Source organism: Tripterygium wilfordii, chromosome 8 (genome assembly GCF_013401445.1).
Source record: "Tripterygium wilfordii isolate XIE 37 chromosome 8, ASM1340144v1, whole genome shotgun sequence".
Classification (NCBI taxonomy): Eukaryota; Viridiplantae; Streptophyta; class Magnoliopsida; order Celastrales; family Celastraceae; genus Tripterygium; species Tripterygium wilfordii.
Genome location: NC_052239.1, coordinates 75,739 through 93,550, shown reverse-complemented (window position 1 = coordinate 93,550; position 17,812 = coordinate 75,739). Strand labels below are relative to the sequence as shown.

Here is a 17,812-nt window from a genome sequence, read left to right as displayed (position 1 = left end):
TGTTTGGAGGGCCACTTTTGTTATTACTGTTATCAGAGCTGGTAAATCACTAGCAGTATCTTCCTCTGTTTTTCCAATTCAAAAGATTAAAAAAAGATTAAAGTGTATGTGATGAAATGATCCAACTTATTCCTCCACGCATATTATAACAATTGAGACCCTAGATTAAGGTGGTCAGAAGTTTATTACAGTTAAATATCTACATATTTTCATCAGAAGTTCAGCTCTCTAGTCAAACGCAAATAGACAAAAGGCCACATAATTGCTCCTTTATTTCTCTGCCTCCACTGTCCTGTGATTTGTGTGTATATCAACCCTCACCATCTTCTCTTTCATTCATCTATTGCATCTCTCTCCCAATCTATTCTCATCTGCAAATGTCTCAGATCTCCATCAAATCTCCAAAACACTGTGCAAAACAAGGGGCTGTGAACATCGACAGGCGCCACAAGAAGCTCTTCTTCACTATCTCTGCCTTGTTTACATCCATTCTTTCAATCATACTTCTAGTCTGGCTAATCCTACACCCAGACAAGCCTCAGTTCTCCCTCCAACAAGCTGACATATACAAACTCAACCTCTCTGCGGGCACTCACCTCCTCAACTCCTCCATCCAACTTACCTTGCTCGCTAAAAATCCAAACCAAAAGGTCGGCATTTACTACGACGAGTTGCAGGTGTACGCAACTTACAAAGGCCAGCAGATAACTGTCTACACATCTCTTCCTCCTTTTTATCAAGGACACCAAGATACCAGCCTCTTGACGGCATCTCTGGTGGGAACTGGGTTGCCCGTGGCCCCTGCTCTTGGATATGAAGTGGGGCGTGATCAGACCGCCGGGAAGCTGGTGGTGAATATGAAGGTGAATGGACGGCTCCGATGGAAGGTTGGTTCTTGGGTTTCTGGGCGCTATAGAGTTAACGTTGACTGTGTTGCAGTTATGGCTTTTGGACCTACGCTTCCAACTGGTGTTCCACTATCTTCAAAGCAGGGGACTCATTGTTCTACTACTGTTTGATGAAAATTAAGTTTACTATCAATATGTATACATATCTGCAGCTGACCTCGAACGCTACCTCTGTAAGTTATTATCAGCTTGGATTGCTCGCTTCAGATTAGTTATTATGTGAATTATGATGGCTCATACATGTTAAGGAAAGTCGAATTCTCTACTTGTGTTTTTCTTAGTTTATTTACACGCGAAAGGTTTCTTTTCGAGTGTTTTTGTTTTTGTTTTTGTTTTTTGACTAATAATGAGAAGGGATTCTCATCACCTTTGCTTTATCGTCGTCCTGTTCTCTCCTTTTGAGGAGGAAAAAGTCACAAGATGGGATTCAAATTTCAAAAGAGAGGAAAAAGAAGTGAGAGTGAGAGTCAGTTGCTATGGAATAAAACATCAACTTGATTTCCATGTCAACCTTTGAAACTTAAATGGATCAGAGATGGTTAAATAATGGAAGCCCCCATTTGTGGGCCAACTTGACTTATTGCAGAGACGAGAGATGAACGGGGGTTTGTTTTAACTAAGAAAGAATATACTCAAAAGGACCTGCTTGTTCTGTCTTAAGTAACTCATTCCATGAATATACTGAATACCGCTGCAAATTCTGTCTCCCTAATTCCATTCTATTCCATCCCCGATCACTGTGTTATAATCACTTCAAATATAACAAATATAAAAAGATGTACAATTACTACTTAAACTATTTGCAGTATTTTGCTAATTCGGCTCGGTCGGGTCTGATTCGGGTTATGTGCAGACCTGCCAGTTATTTTGCGGCCACATCCATCTTGGTTAAAAAAATTTGTAAAATCTAGACAGAAACAGTTTTCGTTAGCTCCACAAATGAAATGACTAGATGAGCACATATTCAAAAATAATTTCACTTTTCAATGATTTCCAGAAAAGCTAGAAACTTGCAAGCAACCTGATGTGTCCCTACAGGCTGAAAGCCTGAAAGTAAATAATGACAACTCCACGTTTGTCTCAAATATGCTTTGTATTACTATACTATTAGCCTTCTACTGGCATTTCGCAACCACAAAAACATGTCAATCTAAAATACATAATCCCAAGGGCAATGGTGGTCAAGATTTTTTAACTAAAGCTCCACAATATCTCGAGAAGTTTCACAAACAATACCCAACAAGTGATTAATTGGTAAGACCGTAACAATAATTGCAGTCGAACATATTCTTCCCTTTCTTCGTAGCTCTATAATTCAAAATAAAGCACGGAAAACCCCAAATAGATTGTAAAATGAATCAAAATACATTTTGAATGGCAGTAATTGCTTTTCTAACCCAACCGTTAAGTCTCACCAAAGCTTAGTTTGAAACTGAAACATCACTTTTGATACTCAAAAAGTGTATCAAAAGTATATCTTCAGTTATTTGCTAAAGCTAACCACTTTTGGCAGAAAGAAAGTCGCAAGATATAGTAAATGATTGTTCAACATTTGATAATATTCCCTTCATTAGCTTTTAGGTGCCAAGTCTTTTCCTTTTTCCCTTTTAAATAGGAAATAGAACTAAAAAAAAGGGACCTTGAAAATAGCATAACTCCCTTCGAGAGAAGGGTTCGATACTTCTGAAGTTTTTGCACTCCATTGTGGATAATTTATGTAGTCCATAAATTGAAGTTACGAGAGGGGCTGAGTATCTAACCAAAAGGGGTATAAAATCCATTGAATCCCAGAATGAAGAATAAGGGAACTGAGTATCTAATTAAAAGGCAAATTTCATCAGCAACCACAAGCCTGATACTACATATATTACTTATTTCTAGCTAAAAGCCATTGGCCAAAATTAAGAGCCAGTAGTTCCAACTCAAGAACTCTAGCTAAAAATACTTGGTGGGGGGGAAAAAAAACTTTCTTCCAAGCTGCTACCCTTAAGCTTGCCCGGCAAGGAACCCCATCATGTTTCACTTCCACAAATTTAATAGCCGAAAAAAGAAAAAGAAAAAGAAAAGGCACCTTAATTATATTTCTTCCAGCATCGGGAATTCAAGATTAATTGAGCCAGATGGGAGAACAAGGTAAAACCAGCCAGGAAGTACATGGAGAAGGTATTAATAAACCCATGCCTCGACAACCCCAATGCATAGGTTTATACAGGAATCAGTTGGTTCGCTACCAACTGGAAGAAAGAACATAGACAAGTTGATATCTTAGCCTTGTACTTCAAAAGCAAGCATTGGAGAATTGAAGAAATAAGCACAGGAATTACTCACTAAGTTTGTACAATAAAATTTAAATCAAAGACAGTCACATATTAATCAGTCCTCGAATTTCCATTCAAAATTTTGAAAAAAAAGAAAGAGAAGAGAAAACAATATTCAAGCGAACAACAAGGTCCATTGACTTGTGACAATAATTTGGTCAAGTGATTTTTGAATTTCTATATGGCGGGCTTACAATACTATCTATGTCTTAGATGAATAAGGATTTCCCTTTTAGTACATTTATCCAAAATAATCCATTGAACTGATCAATTCAAATACCAAATACTATCATAGACATTCTGCTAACACTCCCCATAGTCTCTTATATGCTCACGTATTCATAAAAAAAAAACACACCAAATAGTCCTACAGCTATCACTAACACTGGGTTGATGTGGTGCTAGTCCAAGAAAAAAAAAGAACTGTGCCAAACTTTAGACACCTTTCTTATATATAAAGCCAATATCCGTGGTCTGCATAAAAAGAAAATGAGAGGCAAAGCCAATTACAGAGAGTACAGACAAAATTGAAGCATAAGCATTTAAATGGAAGCTGTGCAAGTATTCTTTCGGAGGGCCTTAAGAAAACCCCAGAATAGAGAAATATGTTATTTCAACACTGTGCAGCATATTGATTATGCTCATAGTTGTCAAAAGTGCACAAGGCGCAAAGGCGCAGCGAGGCGCAGTGCCTGCACCTGGACCAGTAGCAAGGCGCTGGTCTTGCAGAGGCGAGCGCCTCTGCTCAGGCGAGGAGCGCAAGGCGCAGCGCCTCGTGCGCTTTCTCAGTTTTTATTTTTTTTCAAGGAAACAACCAAAACGACGTGGTTTTGGTTATTTCCTTTAAAAAAAAAAAACTAAATTCGAAGAAACCTAAACTCTTTTGTGTGCTGACTGCCGAAGAAGTGAATCTCTCTAAGGTTGCCGAACACGGAAGGTTGCCGAAGGTAAGTAATCGATTCTTTCTTTCTCCTCCTCTTCTTCCCTACCATTGTTGGCTTCTCTTTCTCCTCCTCTTCTTCCCGATTCATGGTGGGTTGCTCTTTTCTTTTTCTTTTTCATATTTTTATACTATTTGTATTATCTTCAAAGAACCATTTTAGCTGTAATTTAGACTGGGAAAGCGAGTTAAACTTTTCAGAATTTTCGCTCATAAATGGGCTTGAGTTCATGGGATTCATAGATGCAAGGCAAATTACAAAGTTATACAGTTGTCTCGACCTCATAGTCAAATTATGGAATTTCTAGTTGCTTCAATACAACTATAGAAGGGGAAAAAACCGACTCTGTATGTAGTAAGTTACTAAGTTATCTGTTCAACAATGAGAATACAGAGAGAAAAATCGTGAAAGTTTAGTTTATTTTTGAACTTTTGTAGTGCTTTATGAGTTTTGACTTTAAATTTTATTTTGTTAGAACTTAAGATATGTTATGAGTTGTGAATTATGATTATGACTTATGAGTTGAGTTTATTTTTGAACTTTTTTAGTGTGGTTGATGTTATGACTTATCACTTATGTGTTTGTTATGTTGAATTTCTCTATTATTAGAATTATTTTAATTTTTAATTTTAATTTTGCGCCTTTCTTCCTTCGGGCGTGCGCTTTAAGTGCGCCTAGTGCCAAGGCGATAGAAGACCCTTTGCGCCTTGAGTGCGCCTTGCGCCATTGACAACTATGATTATGCCAAGCAGACATTTATGCAGGATTTCCTATGCTCTTTGCCACTCAAACCTCTAGTGTTCTTTTTATTTTTTTCCTGAACAAGCTGGTTCCAATAAAGAAATGCCTCTGCCATTTTCATAATTATACTAAAGAAGGCACCCCTATTAATCTATTATGTCTGAAATTTTTACTTCCTCCAGCAATCAGCATGATTAGTGCCATCAGCTTCTTCTCATGCAAGCTTATGATGTAATTGTGGTCAGAGTAGAAAAAATATCTGAATTGTAAATTAAGGCCACGGACTGGAGCTGGCACAAGTTGGGCATCTGCTGAAAACAGCTAAGCTGAAGAGGAAAGGGCTAATAAAGAATAAAGATAGCTAACTTCCAAGAAAGTGAGACTAACTACCTACTGCATTAAGAACCCAATAAGAGCAATACTGGGAAAGAGAATAAAGTCTTCAAATTGTGGAAATTGCAGTAACATCAAATAGGAATAAGCATCAAATTTATAAACACCAAGAGAGATGCTGAGACTACCTTAAACTTTCAGAAACTGCATTTTGTTAGAGAAAGCTATGGCAATCCAGTCCGGTTGAGCAGCCGACCACTGCAGCTGGTTAATTTCAGACCCGGCAGAGTACATCAACGAGGGATCGATCCCACTTGGCCCAGCCACCGTGGGCAATTCCCAAATGAGGGCCTGCGTGTCATCCCCTGCCGAACATATGTGCCTGTAACTCTGAGGAGCCCAGGTAATGGCATTAACGCTGGCTCTGTGCCTCTCCAATTCTGCCACGGGCATACTGGGTGATCTGATATCCAAGATTACAACTTTATTGCTATCCATTAGAATGGTGGCCATGTATCTCAAATCCTGCTTGTTCCAAGCCAATCTGAGCAAAGGCGTATCCGGTTGAGGGCTCTCGTAGACTATGGTAGAGTGTTCCTTATCCCTCAAATCAAATATCCTCACTGAACCATCAGCGGAAACAGATGCGAAAACCCTTGCATCCCCCCAGGCAATGTCGTACACCTCCTTATCGTGGGCAATTAACTGCGTTTCGACGACACCCTTTTCGATGTCCCAGATGGTGCAGGTAGTGTCGATGCTGGAAGTCCCAATTCGCTTGGGCTCAACCTCGTTCCAGTCGAAGGAAGTGAGAGGAGCGCAAAATTCGCTGGTCTTGGAGTTGTTAAGTACGGAGAGGGGTTCGATAGAAGTGTCTCGGATCTCCCAGAGACGGAGGAAGTCACCGGAGGAGGCGAGGAGGTCGGAGGCGGATTTGCGGAGGGAAGAGGGGTTGAACATGAGCTTGGTAGGTGGGTAAGCGTGTTCGAATGAGAGAGAAGGGTTGGGCTTGAGAGAGAGGGTTTCGGGATCGAAGGAGAGGATGTCGACACGGTTGTTGAAGTCCTCGATGAAACTGCCGACGGCGGCAGTTTGGTGATGGGGTTGGATGCGGGAGGGGGTGGAGGACAAGGCCAAGGAATAAAGAGGATAGGGGGAATCGTAGGTGATACAGTTTTCCGATCTAAGGAAGGAGTCTTGGCTCGAGTTGTCCATTTTCTATACCTCCCGGCTTCGATTATCGGGAAATTGACGGAAATGGCAACACCAATTCAGACAGAAAGATGAATACTTTTTCTTCGTTGTTGGGGGTCTTGACTCTTGAGGTTCCAGGAAAAGGCGATCGATTATTCATTTTCATTTATTTGGATTTTGGAGAATTCAAAGTATTTACTTAACTGGGCCGGGCCCTGTTTATTTTTTATTTATTTTTTTGAGGGGAGGCCCTGTTTATTATTTGGGTGAAGCAAGCTGAAAGAGGGAGTCTTTTTTAACAAGAATGGGCTTGGGCTTATGGAACTAATACTATATAAATTCTTATCGAGCTCTGGGTTGATACTTGATACGGAATTCATCTGATGCAATTGATGGCTTGATGCAGCGCACCACTGGATCACATGTTCGTCTATATTCCCAAGTCAATAATGAAAGAATATTTTAGAAGGTAAAGTGGTGCTGGGAATGGCTTGTTCTCTTCAGAACCAAAAGAGGCCAGCAAGCATGAACGAAGGGGGTATTACCCTTTCCTTACTCTTTACAAGTATTGAGTAATAATAACTTAATAATTCTACAATGATAAAGCTGCCAGTGTTAATGTCATGAGATCCAAAAGGAGTAGCTTTTACTGTGAATACTGTTTATAGAAGAAAAGCCACCTTTCTGCATAGAAGTTAGACGTGGGTAATTAATCAAGGTAATTCAACTAATACTATATAAATTCTGGGAAAATCCATACATACAGGAGGAAGTGGAAGGCGATGTTTGCTACCTAGCTAGTTGACCCTTCCACCCCCAGCCTCCAACCCATTAACTAATTAGTTTACTCAGAGAGCACGCAGGAGGATCCGCACATCCAGGACTAGGAGGAAGTGGAAGTCGAGGTTCGCTACCTTGTTGACCCTTCCACCCCAACTCTCCAACCCAATATTAACTAATTATTAGTTTACTCAAATTAAGAGGTGGCACTCCACTAATTGCTTTAGTCGATTATTAGTTTACAATTTCATGCAACCTTGTTATGTTTCTAAATTGTTGGAACCCACACAAAATCCACATTAAAAAATTAGGAGGAAATGGTGTGGTTTCTTTTCTTTTTTTATATAAGCAAGTGGTGTGGTTTATAAGATATGGGGGCGGCCCAACTCATTGGCTTAAGCTTTTGAGTTAGATAGGTTTTCCTCCCTTGCCAAGTAAACTCACATGTGTTATGTTCATGTAATGTGGTGATCCAAATTCTAACATAAATTTATGCTTGCTAAACAGTTTTGCTCGTTAGTTTAAGATTAAAGCATTTGGCGCTGCAAGTTAAAATGGTGCAGTTTATAGCAAGCAATAATACATATGGCTATTCAAATACCCGAGGCTTTATACAATAGCAAAATCATGCAAATAGTCTATTTACCAATTTAGGATTTTGAATATAATAGGCTTAAAACACTCCGAATGCATTTTGAAAAACAACGAACTAGCATTCCCAAAGACTTCCCGTGCATTGTGTGGTCTCCCGACTAGTTACAATGTAAAAGTTAATCTTGAACCTAAATTTACAATCCAATGACGTTGGAGAGAAAATTTATCGTCTGCTAGTGAGAAAGAAAGTGTGGGTTTTAGACAATAGGGGCAGGGCAGAGAGATTACTCTAAGGTGATTGTGTTTTTTGTGATTCACATCGTTTAAAAAGTCAATTTAAGGAGATGAGGGTATATAATGTTTTTGCCATATGTTGCGCTGCTCAGGCTCAGAGTTCATAGAATCAATCTGAGGACTGAGAGAGTTCATAGAATCATTTTTGAGAGGTGACCAAAAGTAGTGTTCTCTAGTATTGTCCAACAATTCACTGGATATATACTTGCCAAACAATAATTTGTGCACTACAATATATAGCACAAATAACTGCGGTTATGTACAGAGAACAGCAGCAAAAGGTTTTTCCCGCACGCGGTTGCGAAACCGTTGGTTATCAAAGCATCGGAAGATATTTAACTGCGATTTTGTTGACAGGGGGTAAAACAAATTCGACCGCAGCTGTAATGAAACATATGGTTACGGTTTTGGATTGCTGCTAGTACAATACTTTTTTACCTACGTTCTGTAAATCAAGGGTACAATACTTTATTACCTACATTCAATTAAAATTGTAAGTATAGTTTCGCAAGTAAAAATCCAATTTTTTTTGTGACCGACCCTTTGCTGTCTAACATTTTCAATGATTTTTGAACGCCTCAACTGTCATCATCGAACAAAAGAAATTTTTTTGTATGTTTAATATATTTCATAATCTCCACAAGTTATTCAGTCAGTTCAACAAGTCGGAATATTATCACAACCATCAAGAGAATAAGTTAGAGAACGGAGGAAAGAAAAAGAGCATTCATTTTTTATGACGTTCAAAACAGGCTTTGGTGTCGATGACATATTAGGCGGCAGAACTTATGTCATAAGTTATCCTCAATGCTTATGAGAATGACTTGCAGAGGAGAAACACATGAGCTAATGCTTGGAGTGATCTTTCTGATGCTCAATTCAATAACTAATCAAATGGGAGTGCTCGGAGCTCTCTCTAGAGTAAAATGCAGGACTGCAAAGTTAGAGATAGTACCTATTAACGGGTGTGCCTTTTTTTTATGTGTTAGTTGAGTTCTAATTTCGATAGGAGTGTATCTCTTCTTTTTGATCTTAGGCGGATTCACAGCAAGTTAGAATTCTATTTTGATTCGTTTCCTAAATGGAGTCAGTCTCACTTTGAACTTTGCTTCCTTATGATCAAGCGTGGAGGTACATAACTTCCTATGGGGGGCACACTCCCCTTGAATTTTGAGAATTTTTTCATATATATACATATATATCGGAATTCTCACATAAAATAAAATTGATAACTATTAGTCCTCCAATTTTTATTTCAAAAACCAAAGTTTCTCTCGTAGTACATATCTGAAAAAGAGGCTCATCCTCCGTGCACCATTTATAATATGTCTTTTTTGTGTTGATGTAGTCTATAATCTTTGTTCTGTTCAATAAAAAATACCCAAGATTTCTTCACCACACCGTTTTCCATGGAGATGAAATCTGATTCTTCTCATCCAACTGTCGCGGATTGTTCACAACACCGGTTCTACTGGTGTGTTCCAACAACACATATTTGGTGCACAGTGATGAGACTTTTAGATCTAGTAGAGATTATATTTCTTGATGAATGGGAAGCCAAAAATCTTGTTCCAATCTATGTGTTGTTTTGTTTTCTATATTTGTTTAATCTGTCCAGATTTAGTCTGGGACAGTATTATTCGGGTACATATTGGTGTTAAAAAATAATTTATTTATTTGCATATGGTAATTGGTGAAGCACCACCAGGGTGGGTAGGGCTGGAATAAGCGTTATTGGCATCTTCCATACACTTCTATATTTGAGCATTGCCAACTAAGAAGAAGATTACTAGCTACTAATCATGGACAATTAAAGTTCCCACATGAAAAATAAAAATCGAAGTGGGCGGGGTTTCGTTGAAAAAAGGGCGAGCTCCTATGCTGGGGTTGGTGGGAAAGTTGGTGAAAGAAGGCAACTTGTGGTTTTTTCGAAAGCATTGTTAGACCAATTGGCAATTTGGTCAAATGAATCCAATTGGGTTCCACAGTTTCTGGTCAAAATAGTAAGCTACACTCCCTCCACCATACCACACCCCACCCCACAGCTATGCTGTCTCCATCACCATCAATCCTTTTAATAGGTTAGGTAAGACTGAGATGTTTACATCTTTGATTTTTTATTTTTATTGTTGCCTGAGTGCCAGTCATATATTACATTCTTTTTTTTCTAGACTGGATATTTATATTCCATTTAATAAAAGATATATTTTTTTTGATAATATAATAAAAGATATATAATTGATTGCATAGTTGTGTCTAATCTGTATAAAACAGGTCAACTATCATGTGAATATATATGGAACTCTTTCTCGGTAAGAAACATAATTCAAATGAGAATTAGGTACAACTGCTACTAAAAAAATGTATTTACGTATTTGAAAGCACTAGATTACCAAGACTAAATGACTAATGATCATGTGCATTGACAAAACTCAGAGCAAACCACAATTTAATCAAACACTGATTAGTGTAAGCATTAAGCCTCAATTAAATTACATTTACGGGACTCCACCGATAGATCGATGGTAAATCAATAATGATAGGGATTATCTCAATTATTCTCTCAGTTGATGAATTGTGCGTACAAGATTTCATATGCATCATGTGAACGTTTAGAACACACAAATTCACTTAAATCATCTGGGTTCAACTCAATATGTAAAATAATTGAAATATCAACTAATCAGGAAAGACAATAATGATCAGAAAAGAAATATACAAGTTATGGGAGGTTGGAGGGACCAAACTTGGTGGTTGTTGAGGATTGAATTCCATATATACCCCCCACTTTGTATCCCTTTGTACCAATTGCCCCTTTAGCTTCTTCCGCCTCCGTCCGACTCAAAAGAACTCTTTCCTTTTCAGAGTCTCAAAACCAAAGCAGAAGGCAGAGAGATGGATTCAACAGGTGAAACCCAGATGACACCAACCCATGTTTCCGACGAAGAAGCAAACCTCTTCGCCATGCAACTCACCAGTGCCTCTGTCCTCCCCATGGTCCTCAAATCAGCCTTGGAGCTTGACCTTCTCGAGATCATCAACAAGGCAGGTCCGGGCGCCTACTTATCCCCGGCAGACATTGCCTCCCACCTCCCCACCAACAACCCAGATGCTCCCGTCATGCTCGACCGTATTCTGAGGCTTCTGGCCAGCTACTCCATCCTCACTTGCTCTCTGCGTACCCTTCCAGATGGAAAGGTCGATCGCTTGTACGGCCTCGCCCCTGTCTGCAAGTTCTTGACCAAGAATCAGGACGGTGTCTCTATTGCTCCTCTCTCTCTCATGAATCAGGACAAGGTCCTCATGGAGAGCTGGTAATTTCTCCTTCTCACTTTTACAGTTTCTTCTTCCTTCCAATCTACCCATGGCAGCTAGTCAATTATCAGTTCTTAGTTAAACTTGAACATTGATTGGACGCTTAATTCACTAATTAAATTGAAGAAATGAAGGTTAATTATCTCATCTTAAACCAGGGTAGCTAATGCTTGGCATTACCACCTAATTAACCCTCTTCACATTCCTATTGACGATAAAGTTGAGGAATTCCGTATTATAGCTTGAAGATTTCCCTTGGTCATACTAAATTTTGAAAAAATTGCTTCTTCTGATAACGTAAATATCTCGTCACATCTAGAGAACTTTGATTAGCCATTCCTCTTCGTAAACAGAGATACTTCATTTATTGGTATAAAAAGATGAGCTTAGACATGGATACGATTTTGCAGGTATTATTTGAAAGAGGCAGTTCTTGAAGGAGGCATACCATTTAACAAGGCCCATGGTACGACTTCATTTGAATATCACGGAAAGGATCTAAGATTCAACAAGGTTTTCAACAAGGGAATGTCAGATCACTCCACCATTACCATGAAGAAAATTCTTGATACCTACAAAGGCTTTGAGGGCATCACATCCGTAGTCGATGTCGGTGGTGGGATTGGAGCTGTGCTTAGCATGATTGTCTCTAAATACCCATCAATTAAGGGCATTAACTTTGATTTGCCTCATGTGATTGAGGATGCTCCATCTTATCCTGGTACCTTTTTACTTAATCAAATTTTTGTAGCTTTGAAGCATACGCCAGACTGCATATCTGTTTCAGATTCATTTACTTTCTTTTCTACATTGAATTTGACAATGGAGGATGTCTGACTTTTACAGGTGTGGAGCATGTAGGCGGAGACATGTTTGCGAGCGTTCCCAAAGCAGATGCTATATTCATGAAGGTAAGTTTGAATTCATTGAATGCCCTGAATAGCCAACCACATTTTCAGTCCACGGCTTTCCAAGTGCTTAGTTACAACAAATAAGGGGCACAGCTATTTTGTGCTCCACTTCAATGATTTCAAGTTTTCAGGGAAAATTGAGGAGTGAATGAGATAAATAGTGCTTGGAAATAGGAATGTTATGGTGATGACTCCATAAATTTCTCAGTGGAGCAGTGAATCAGTGTTGAAATGAGCACATCAACTTTGAAATTTATTTGGGGATTTTATACCTCCTTGATTATAGCTATTGATGCTCATATGCTTTGCAGTGGATATGTCACGATTGGAGCGATGAACACTGCTTAAAGTTTTTGAAGAACTGCTATGATTCCCTCCCAGATAATGGGAAGGTGATTGTTGCAGAATGCATTCTTCCAGAGGCCCCTGACTCAAGCCTCGCAAGCAAGGTTACTATACATATTGACTGCATCATGTTGGCTCATAACCCAGGAGGAAAAGAGAGGACACAGAAAGAGTTCGAGGCCTTGGCTAAAGGAGCTGGATTTCAAGGATTCCAAGTGGTGTGTTGTGCCTTCAATACTAACATCATGGAATTCCTTAAGAAGGCTTGATTTTTCCCATGTATTTTGGCTTCTGAGGTTGTGATTACGTTGTCTTAAAGGTGCTTTTCCAGTGATTGTACTTTTTTTGCATACAGGAAACAAGAAGAAAGTTACTTTTATGTTGGTTGTGTCCAAATAAATATTGTTGGAAGTTTCATTGATGTGAATTTGTTGTATGTAAATATCATATGTCAACTGCAGAATTGGATCTGTGAGAGATGAATGATAAATGCTGATTTAAATATGGTTCACAAAGCTGCGCTGTAAGATGCACCAATAAGCTTCTGATTCTAACCATATTTAAGAAAGAACAAATTGAACAATACCCTTTCAAGCTACAAGATTGCATTTTTATGGGGCGAAATAGACCAACGAAACCATGCTCTCAGTTGCAATGCCAATGATGTTGATCGTTTATAAGCCCTCAACAATACTATATAACCTTTAAAAGAAGAACAAACAATGTGCATGGACACAAACCAAGAATTATTGAACAACCAGAACCAGTAAAGAAAATTAGAGTTCCAAAGTGCATGCTAAATAATGAGACTTGACACATTGATCGATCATTCCACTTAAAGAAGAAATGATGCGAGCAATGAGATTCCAGCTTTGAAGCTGACTAGCTAGCTAGGTTGGTATTTTTATTAAGCAAGATATATAAATGGATATAAGTAGGTAAGTAGCTAGTGCTTAATTCTTGAAAAGTTCTAGGCAATGTTCTTGGTCAAGGTTCCTGCTCCAGAACTTGGCGTAGTATTCTGGATAAGTGAAATCCTTGTATAAGGCTCCGGAGCCATCATATCCAGTTAGTGCTTTTGGAGGACTGATTACTGCATCATCGCTGGGGACTAGAAAGGAAGCAACCGACATTCTTGGCTTATAGGCGTTGACAACGGCTCTGTGCCACACACTCTTATACCTTCCATTACTCAGAGCCTGAAACGGACATTCATTAACTCCACCTTAATTTACCTTTTGAAAACGGAATTAATCAACTCATCTCATCTCAAAAGCACTGATTTATATATAAAAAAAAACACTAAATCTCATCTCAAAATCATATATGTAAAAAGTTAAGGTTAAAAATAATTAAAAATTACCTGTAATTGATCGCCAATGTTGATGACAAAGGCATTTGGGTGAGGATTGACAGCAACCCACTTGGCATCCTTGAGAACTTGGAGGCCGGGGACCTGGAGGTCTTGCAGAAGAATTGTGAGGGCATTGGGGTCTGTGTGCCCAGGCAGTCCATAAGTCAGCTCTGGCTCCGGACATGGTGGATAGTAGTTGACCGCCATATGCTGCCCTTGTTCACCCAAAACCTTGGTTATGTAATCCTTTTCCAAACCCAAGCTCTCTGCTATAAACTCTTCAACTCTGTACCCAAGTTGTCGAACTTGTATGCAGTAATTCCTCACAATTCCCCTAGAGGCCCGCCCCCATTTATATCCAGAATATACCATTAGTTTTTAATTTTTACATACCATTGTTGATGCACAAAAACTTGCAATTTGTTTTTTTTATAAATTAGAATTTATTAGAAAAAATAAAAATTACATACGACAATAACTCCTCTTACAATTTATTGTCAACGATAAAAACATCCATACGTTTACCAGCCCGTTTGATAGACCAAACAACACTTTTGAGGCCCATATTCCAAGACTTTTTTGGAACAATTTTATCACAATTCTCAAATAGTTGCCAATTGAACAATTCTAGAACAATTTTGGAATGATTATAATACTCTCATTCTCGTTATTATTTTTACCCCTTTGGAACTTTGGATTAGCTAATAATTTAATTATTTAATAATTCTTTAAATAAAAATTATTTAAAATTATTTGAAAAATAATTATTGGTAGTATATTTATTTTAATTATTTGTTATTTATTTTATTGTTTATTTGCATTTGTCACAATTTAAATGCATAATTCCCCTACACGTAATTTACAAAACAATTTTAACAGCTTATATGCTACTAGCAAAGATACAATCAAATACCAACATTTCAAAAACGTATCTGGCTATCTGCTATCATTTTGTACCCATAATATGTGTTATTATCAAAATTATCTACCAAATAGACACTACATTTCTAGTATTAGTAGTACTACAGTGGACCCGTCAATAGATATACATGTTTGTGTTGTCACGTTGCGGTGGAAACATCCAAGAGGAGGAAGAGCTTTTTTCTTTTCTTCCTTTTTTCCCCCTTTTTTTGATTAAAACAATGAGGAAGGTTACTATGAAGTATGAAGCACGTGTTTTATAATTTAGTAGCTGTAGCTCCAAGACAAAGAAAAAGAAAAAGAAATAAAAGAGAATTCGATTAAGCTTGACAGTGGAGTAGTGATATATCGATCTGAGAAGGAGAGAATTAACTTACTTGAAGGAAGGGGGATTGGAAGGCCACTCAGGAAGGTATTTGTCGAGGGGATAACAGTGGAGTCTGAGATAGTCTCTCCAGTTGTGAACTTTCTCCTTATTCACGTTAAAACTCGTAGACAATCTCATTGTCTTTGAGGGGTCGTCCGAGTAGAGCTTCAGCTTCTCCTCCACCGGCAGCCTGAAGAAATCAAATGCGACTTGTAGCATCTGCTCCGTTACTTCCCTACTCACCCCGTGATTTATCACCTGCAATATTTTTTAACATCAATCTCATCCCAATTCCCACGTATATATACATATACATCCAACACAAACAACTTATAATTTATGTATATAATAATGATTGAGCTAGCTTGATTCAAAAAGGAATTAAAAGATGAAGAAAAATATTCTGATTGAATGGATTTTAACTAACCTGGAAAAAGCCGTAATCCTTGCAGGCATCGCAGATTTGTCGAACAATCTGGGTCCTGTCCTGGCAACCCAAATCGATGACGGGGACATTTTCGCAGGTCGAAACTTCAGACAGCCTGGGTCGCTCTGACTCCGGCCTCACGTAACTTTCCGGCAGGTTAGAGTACCGGATTCCGGTGGAAATCACTTTGGTGTCCATACTTATCTTAATAAATGACTACAGCTCAAATTAACTACACAAATTAAGGATGGGATGGATCGATGGATGAATGTGTAGCTTCCAGGAAGGTGAGCCACTGAGTGGTGATCAGTATAAGTTGATGATAATATATATATATATATATATATATATATATATATATATATATGACTACTGCACACTCTTACACGCATGTATCATCAAATTATTCGAGAGTAGGACGTCACGGTTGTGACGATATTGCTGGTTGACTTGGTAACCTAAGTCTTTCATCAGGGCGGGAGTCTGGAAGTGATGATGGGGCAGGGTCGAAGGCACGTTATATTCAGGGAAGGGAACAGCTTACCCCCTTAAAAGAAATCTATTAACCCTAATTATATAGTAATTTATATAAAAGATTCGTCTGAATTTATTTTTGAAAGTATAATTAATTGATAATCCAAAAAAATTCCTAGACTACTACCCTCGCTTAGCTTTGTGCATCCTAACATAAAATTATTTATCCGTCCCTGCTATCACCCTCATATGATGACCTAGTTTCGCTCTTGGGTGGGATATTATATTTTGATTTGTTTGAAAAAAAAAATTAATGGGGGTTGGCCTCTAAATTCTTTTTTTTCAAAGCTATTTTCTGGAGCAAGATTCATTCTAAATGTTTGGTCTCTAAAGTGATAGGAAGAGATGGTCGGCAAAATTTGATAGCTCGCTATAAATATACACATATGACAAGTGTACAAATATAATTAAGGCACGACGGCCGGGCATGCAATTGTGGAGGAGATGGAACAATAACATCTACTTGGTGATTAAGCAGTAGGACCTACTCTGCAGTTTCAATTTCAATTTATGTACCCTGGATATTGGAACGTACTTTATTACCTAGCTAGGCTAGGCTGGCTAAAGAATAGGGACAGAGATTGCTTCGCTCTTAAATTGGTCAGATCGATCATCATTCATTACGTCATTTCCTTTTTGTTTCTATTATTTTTAAGGGCATTTTGTCTGTATTTTAGGGAATCTGTTAAGGGAAACTGTTGCGGATGCTCTTAATCATCCCGTCATCTTCTTTTAGGCTAAATCATATTTTATCTCTTTAAAATTTGGACTTTTTTTTTTGTTTGTTTCCGTCCTTAAAATTCTTAAATGTTATATTCTCAATATTTCAAAAAAAAAAAAGTCTTTATGTACTGATGATACTCATTTTTTGATTGTATAATCGACAGATATTGTAACATGATAACATGACATAATACTATTTTTTAAAGTCAATTAAAAAAAAGCCATGAAGAAAAACAAAAGGTATGTTTGTTTTTTACATATTTTTTTAGAAAAAAATAACCCTAAAAATATGTATGATTGTCCATTTTAAAAAACAAGGGAAACATAAAATCACTTAAAAACAGTTACAAAAAAAACGAGAAAAATATTTTATTGAAAAAATAGAAAACAAGGAAAACAAATATATATATATATATATATATATATATATGGTTTAGCCTTTGCTTTTATCTCATCACACACAATAAAATTAATTTTATTTTATGGGGGAATTTCTTCCTATTGTAACGAAAGAAAGGACTAAGGAGGACCGGGGAAGCTGACCCAAACTTTCTTTTCTTTTGAATGGTTATCGCTGGATATTCCCAAGAGTGAGGTTAATGTAATATGGTATTAGTTGGTAGTACCAATAGTCATGAGCTCATGTCCGTAGGGAAATAAACTAATTAAAATGTCATCTCAATTACAAAGCTCATAAACGAGGTGCATGTTACAAAATTGATGTGCCTACAACAACGAATTATCATGTATCTAGAATATAGTCCAACTAATTAAATACCATTAAAAATTAAAATTTTATAAAATTGAATAAA

The 17,812-nt window shown here is 37.8% G+C and overlaps 4 protein-coding genes across 5 annotated transcripts; 2 read left to right on the top strand and 2 right to left on the bottom strand.

Annotated features, from left to right (window-relative positions):
* The first annotated feature begins 160 nt into the window (after positions 1-160).
* On the top strand, positions 161-1,173 carry LOC120003995 (NDR1/HIN1-like protein 26). The gene has a single exon (XM_038853184.1). The coding sequence runs from the start codon at positions 378-380 to the stop codon at positions 1,017-1,019; it is 642 nt and encodes a 213-aa protein (XP_038709112.1). The 5' UTR covers positions 161-377; the 3' UTR covers positions 1,020-1,173.
* Positions 1,174-2,887: 1,714 nt separating this feature from the next.
* LOC120003994 (protein TRANSPARENT TESTA GLABRA 1) lies at positions 2,888-6,576 on the bottom strand. Of its 2 annotated transcripts, none has more exons than XM_038853183.1 (2): positions 5,430-6,576; positions 2,888-3,142 (listed from the first exon to the last, which is right to left on the bottom strand). In XM_038853183.1, exon 1 carries the CDS (start codon positions 6,454-6,456, stop codon positions 5,431-5,433), a length of 1,026 nt encoding a protein of 341 aa, XP_038709111.1. In that variant the 5' UTR covers positions 6,457-6,576; the 3' UTR covers positions 2,888-3,142; position 5,430. The 2 variants fall into 2 exon arrangements, with proteins under 2 accessions (XP_038709111.1, XP_038709110.1); XM_038853182.1 differs by lacking the exon at positions 2,888-3,142 and adding an exon at positions 3,276-3,700.
* A 4,320-nt stretch (positions 6,577-10,896) lies between these two features.
* LOC120004090 (caffeic acid 3-O-methyltransferase 1) lies at positions 10,897-13,178 on the top strand. Its single transcript, XM_038853330.1, has 4 exons — positions 10,897-11,417; positions 11,829-12,139; positions 12,265-12,329; positions 12,641-13,178. Exons 1-4 carry the CDS (start codon positions 10,999-11,001, stop codon positions 12,941-12,943), a joined length of 1,098 nt encoding a protein of 365 aa, XP_038709258.1. The 5' UTR covers positions 10,897-10,998; the 3' UTR covers positions 12,944-13,178.
* A 227-nt stretch (positions 13,179-13,405) lies between these two features.
* Positions 13,406-16,060, bottom strand: LOC120004091 (protein DOWNY MILDEW RESISTANCE 6-like). Its single transcript, XM_038853332.1, has 4 exons — positions 15,744-16,060; positions 15,327-15,574; positions 14,038-14,362; positions 13,406-13,873 (listed from the first exon to the last, which is right to left on the bottom strand). Exons 1-4 carry the CDS (start codon positions 15,939-15,941, stop codon positions 13,628-13,630), a joined length of 1,017 nt encoding a protein of 338 aa, XP_038709260.1. The 5' UTR covers positions 15,942-16,060; the 3' UTR covers positions 13,406-13,627.
* Positions 16,061-17,812: the final 1,752 nt, after the last annotated feature.

What these genes read in the sequence shown, in the direction of transcription:
- LOC120003994 (XM_038853183.1), bottom strand. Translation starts at nt 6,456, where the DNA reads ATGGACAACTCGAGCCAAGACTCCTTCCTTAGATCGGAAAACTGTATC.
- LOC120004091 (XM_038853332.1), bottom strand. Translation starts at nt 15,941, where the DNA reads ATGGACACCAAAGTGATTTCCACCGGAATCCGGTACTCTAACCTGCCG. An exon ending in TCCAATCCCCCTTCCTTCAA is followed by an intron (nt 14,363 to 15,326) that starts GTAAGTTAATTC and finishes GCGGGCCTCTAG; the next exon opens with GGGAATTGTGAGGAATTACT. An exon ending in ACATTGGCGATCAATTACAG is followed by an intron (nt 13,874 to 14,037) that starts GTAATTTTTAAT and finishes TGTCCGTTTCAG; the next exon opens with GCTCTGAGTAATGGAAGGTA.
- LOC120003995 (XM_038853184.1), top strand. Translation starts at nt 378, where the DNA reads ATGTCTCAGATCTCCATCAAATCTCCAAAACACTGTGCAAAACAAGGG.
- LOC120004090 (XM_038853330.1), top strand. Translation starts at nt 10,999, where the DNA reads ATGGATTCAACAGGTGAAACCCAGATGACACCAACCCATGTTTCCGAC. An exon ending in AAGGTCCTCATGGAGAGCTG is followed by an intron (nt 11,418 to 11,828) that starts GTAATTTCTCCT and finishes ACGATTTTGCAG; the next exon opens with GTATTATTTGAAAGAGGCAG. An exon ending in CAGATGCTATATTCATGAAG is followed by an intron (nt 12,330 to 12,640) that starts GTAAGTTTGAAT and finishes TATGCTTTGCAG; the next exon opens with TGGATATGTCACGATTGGAG.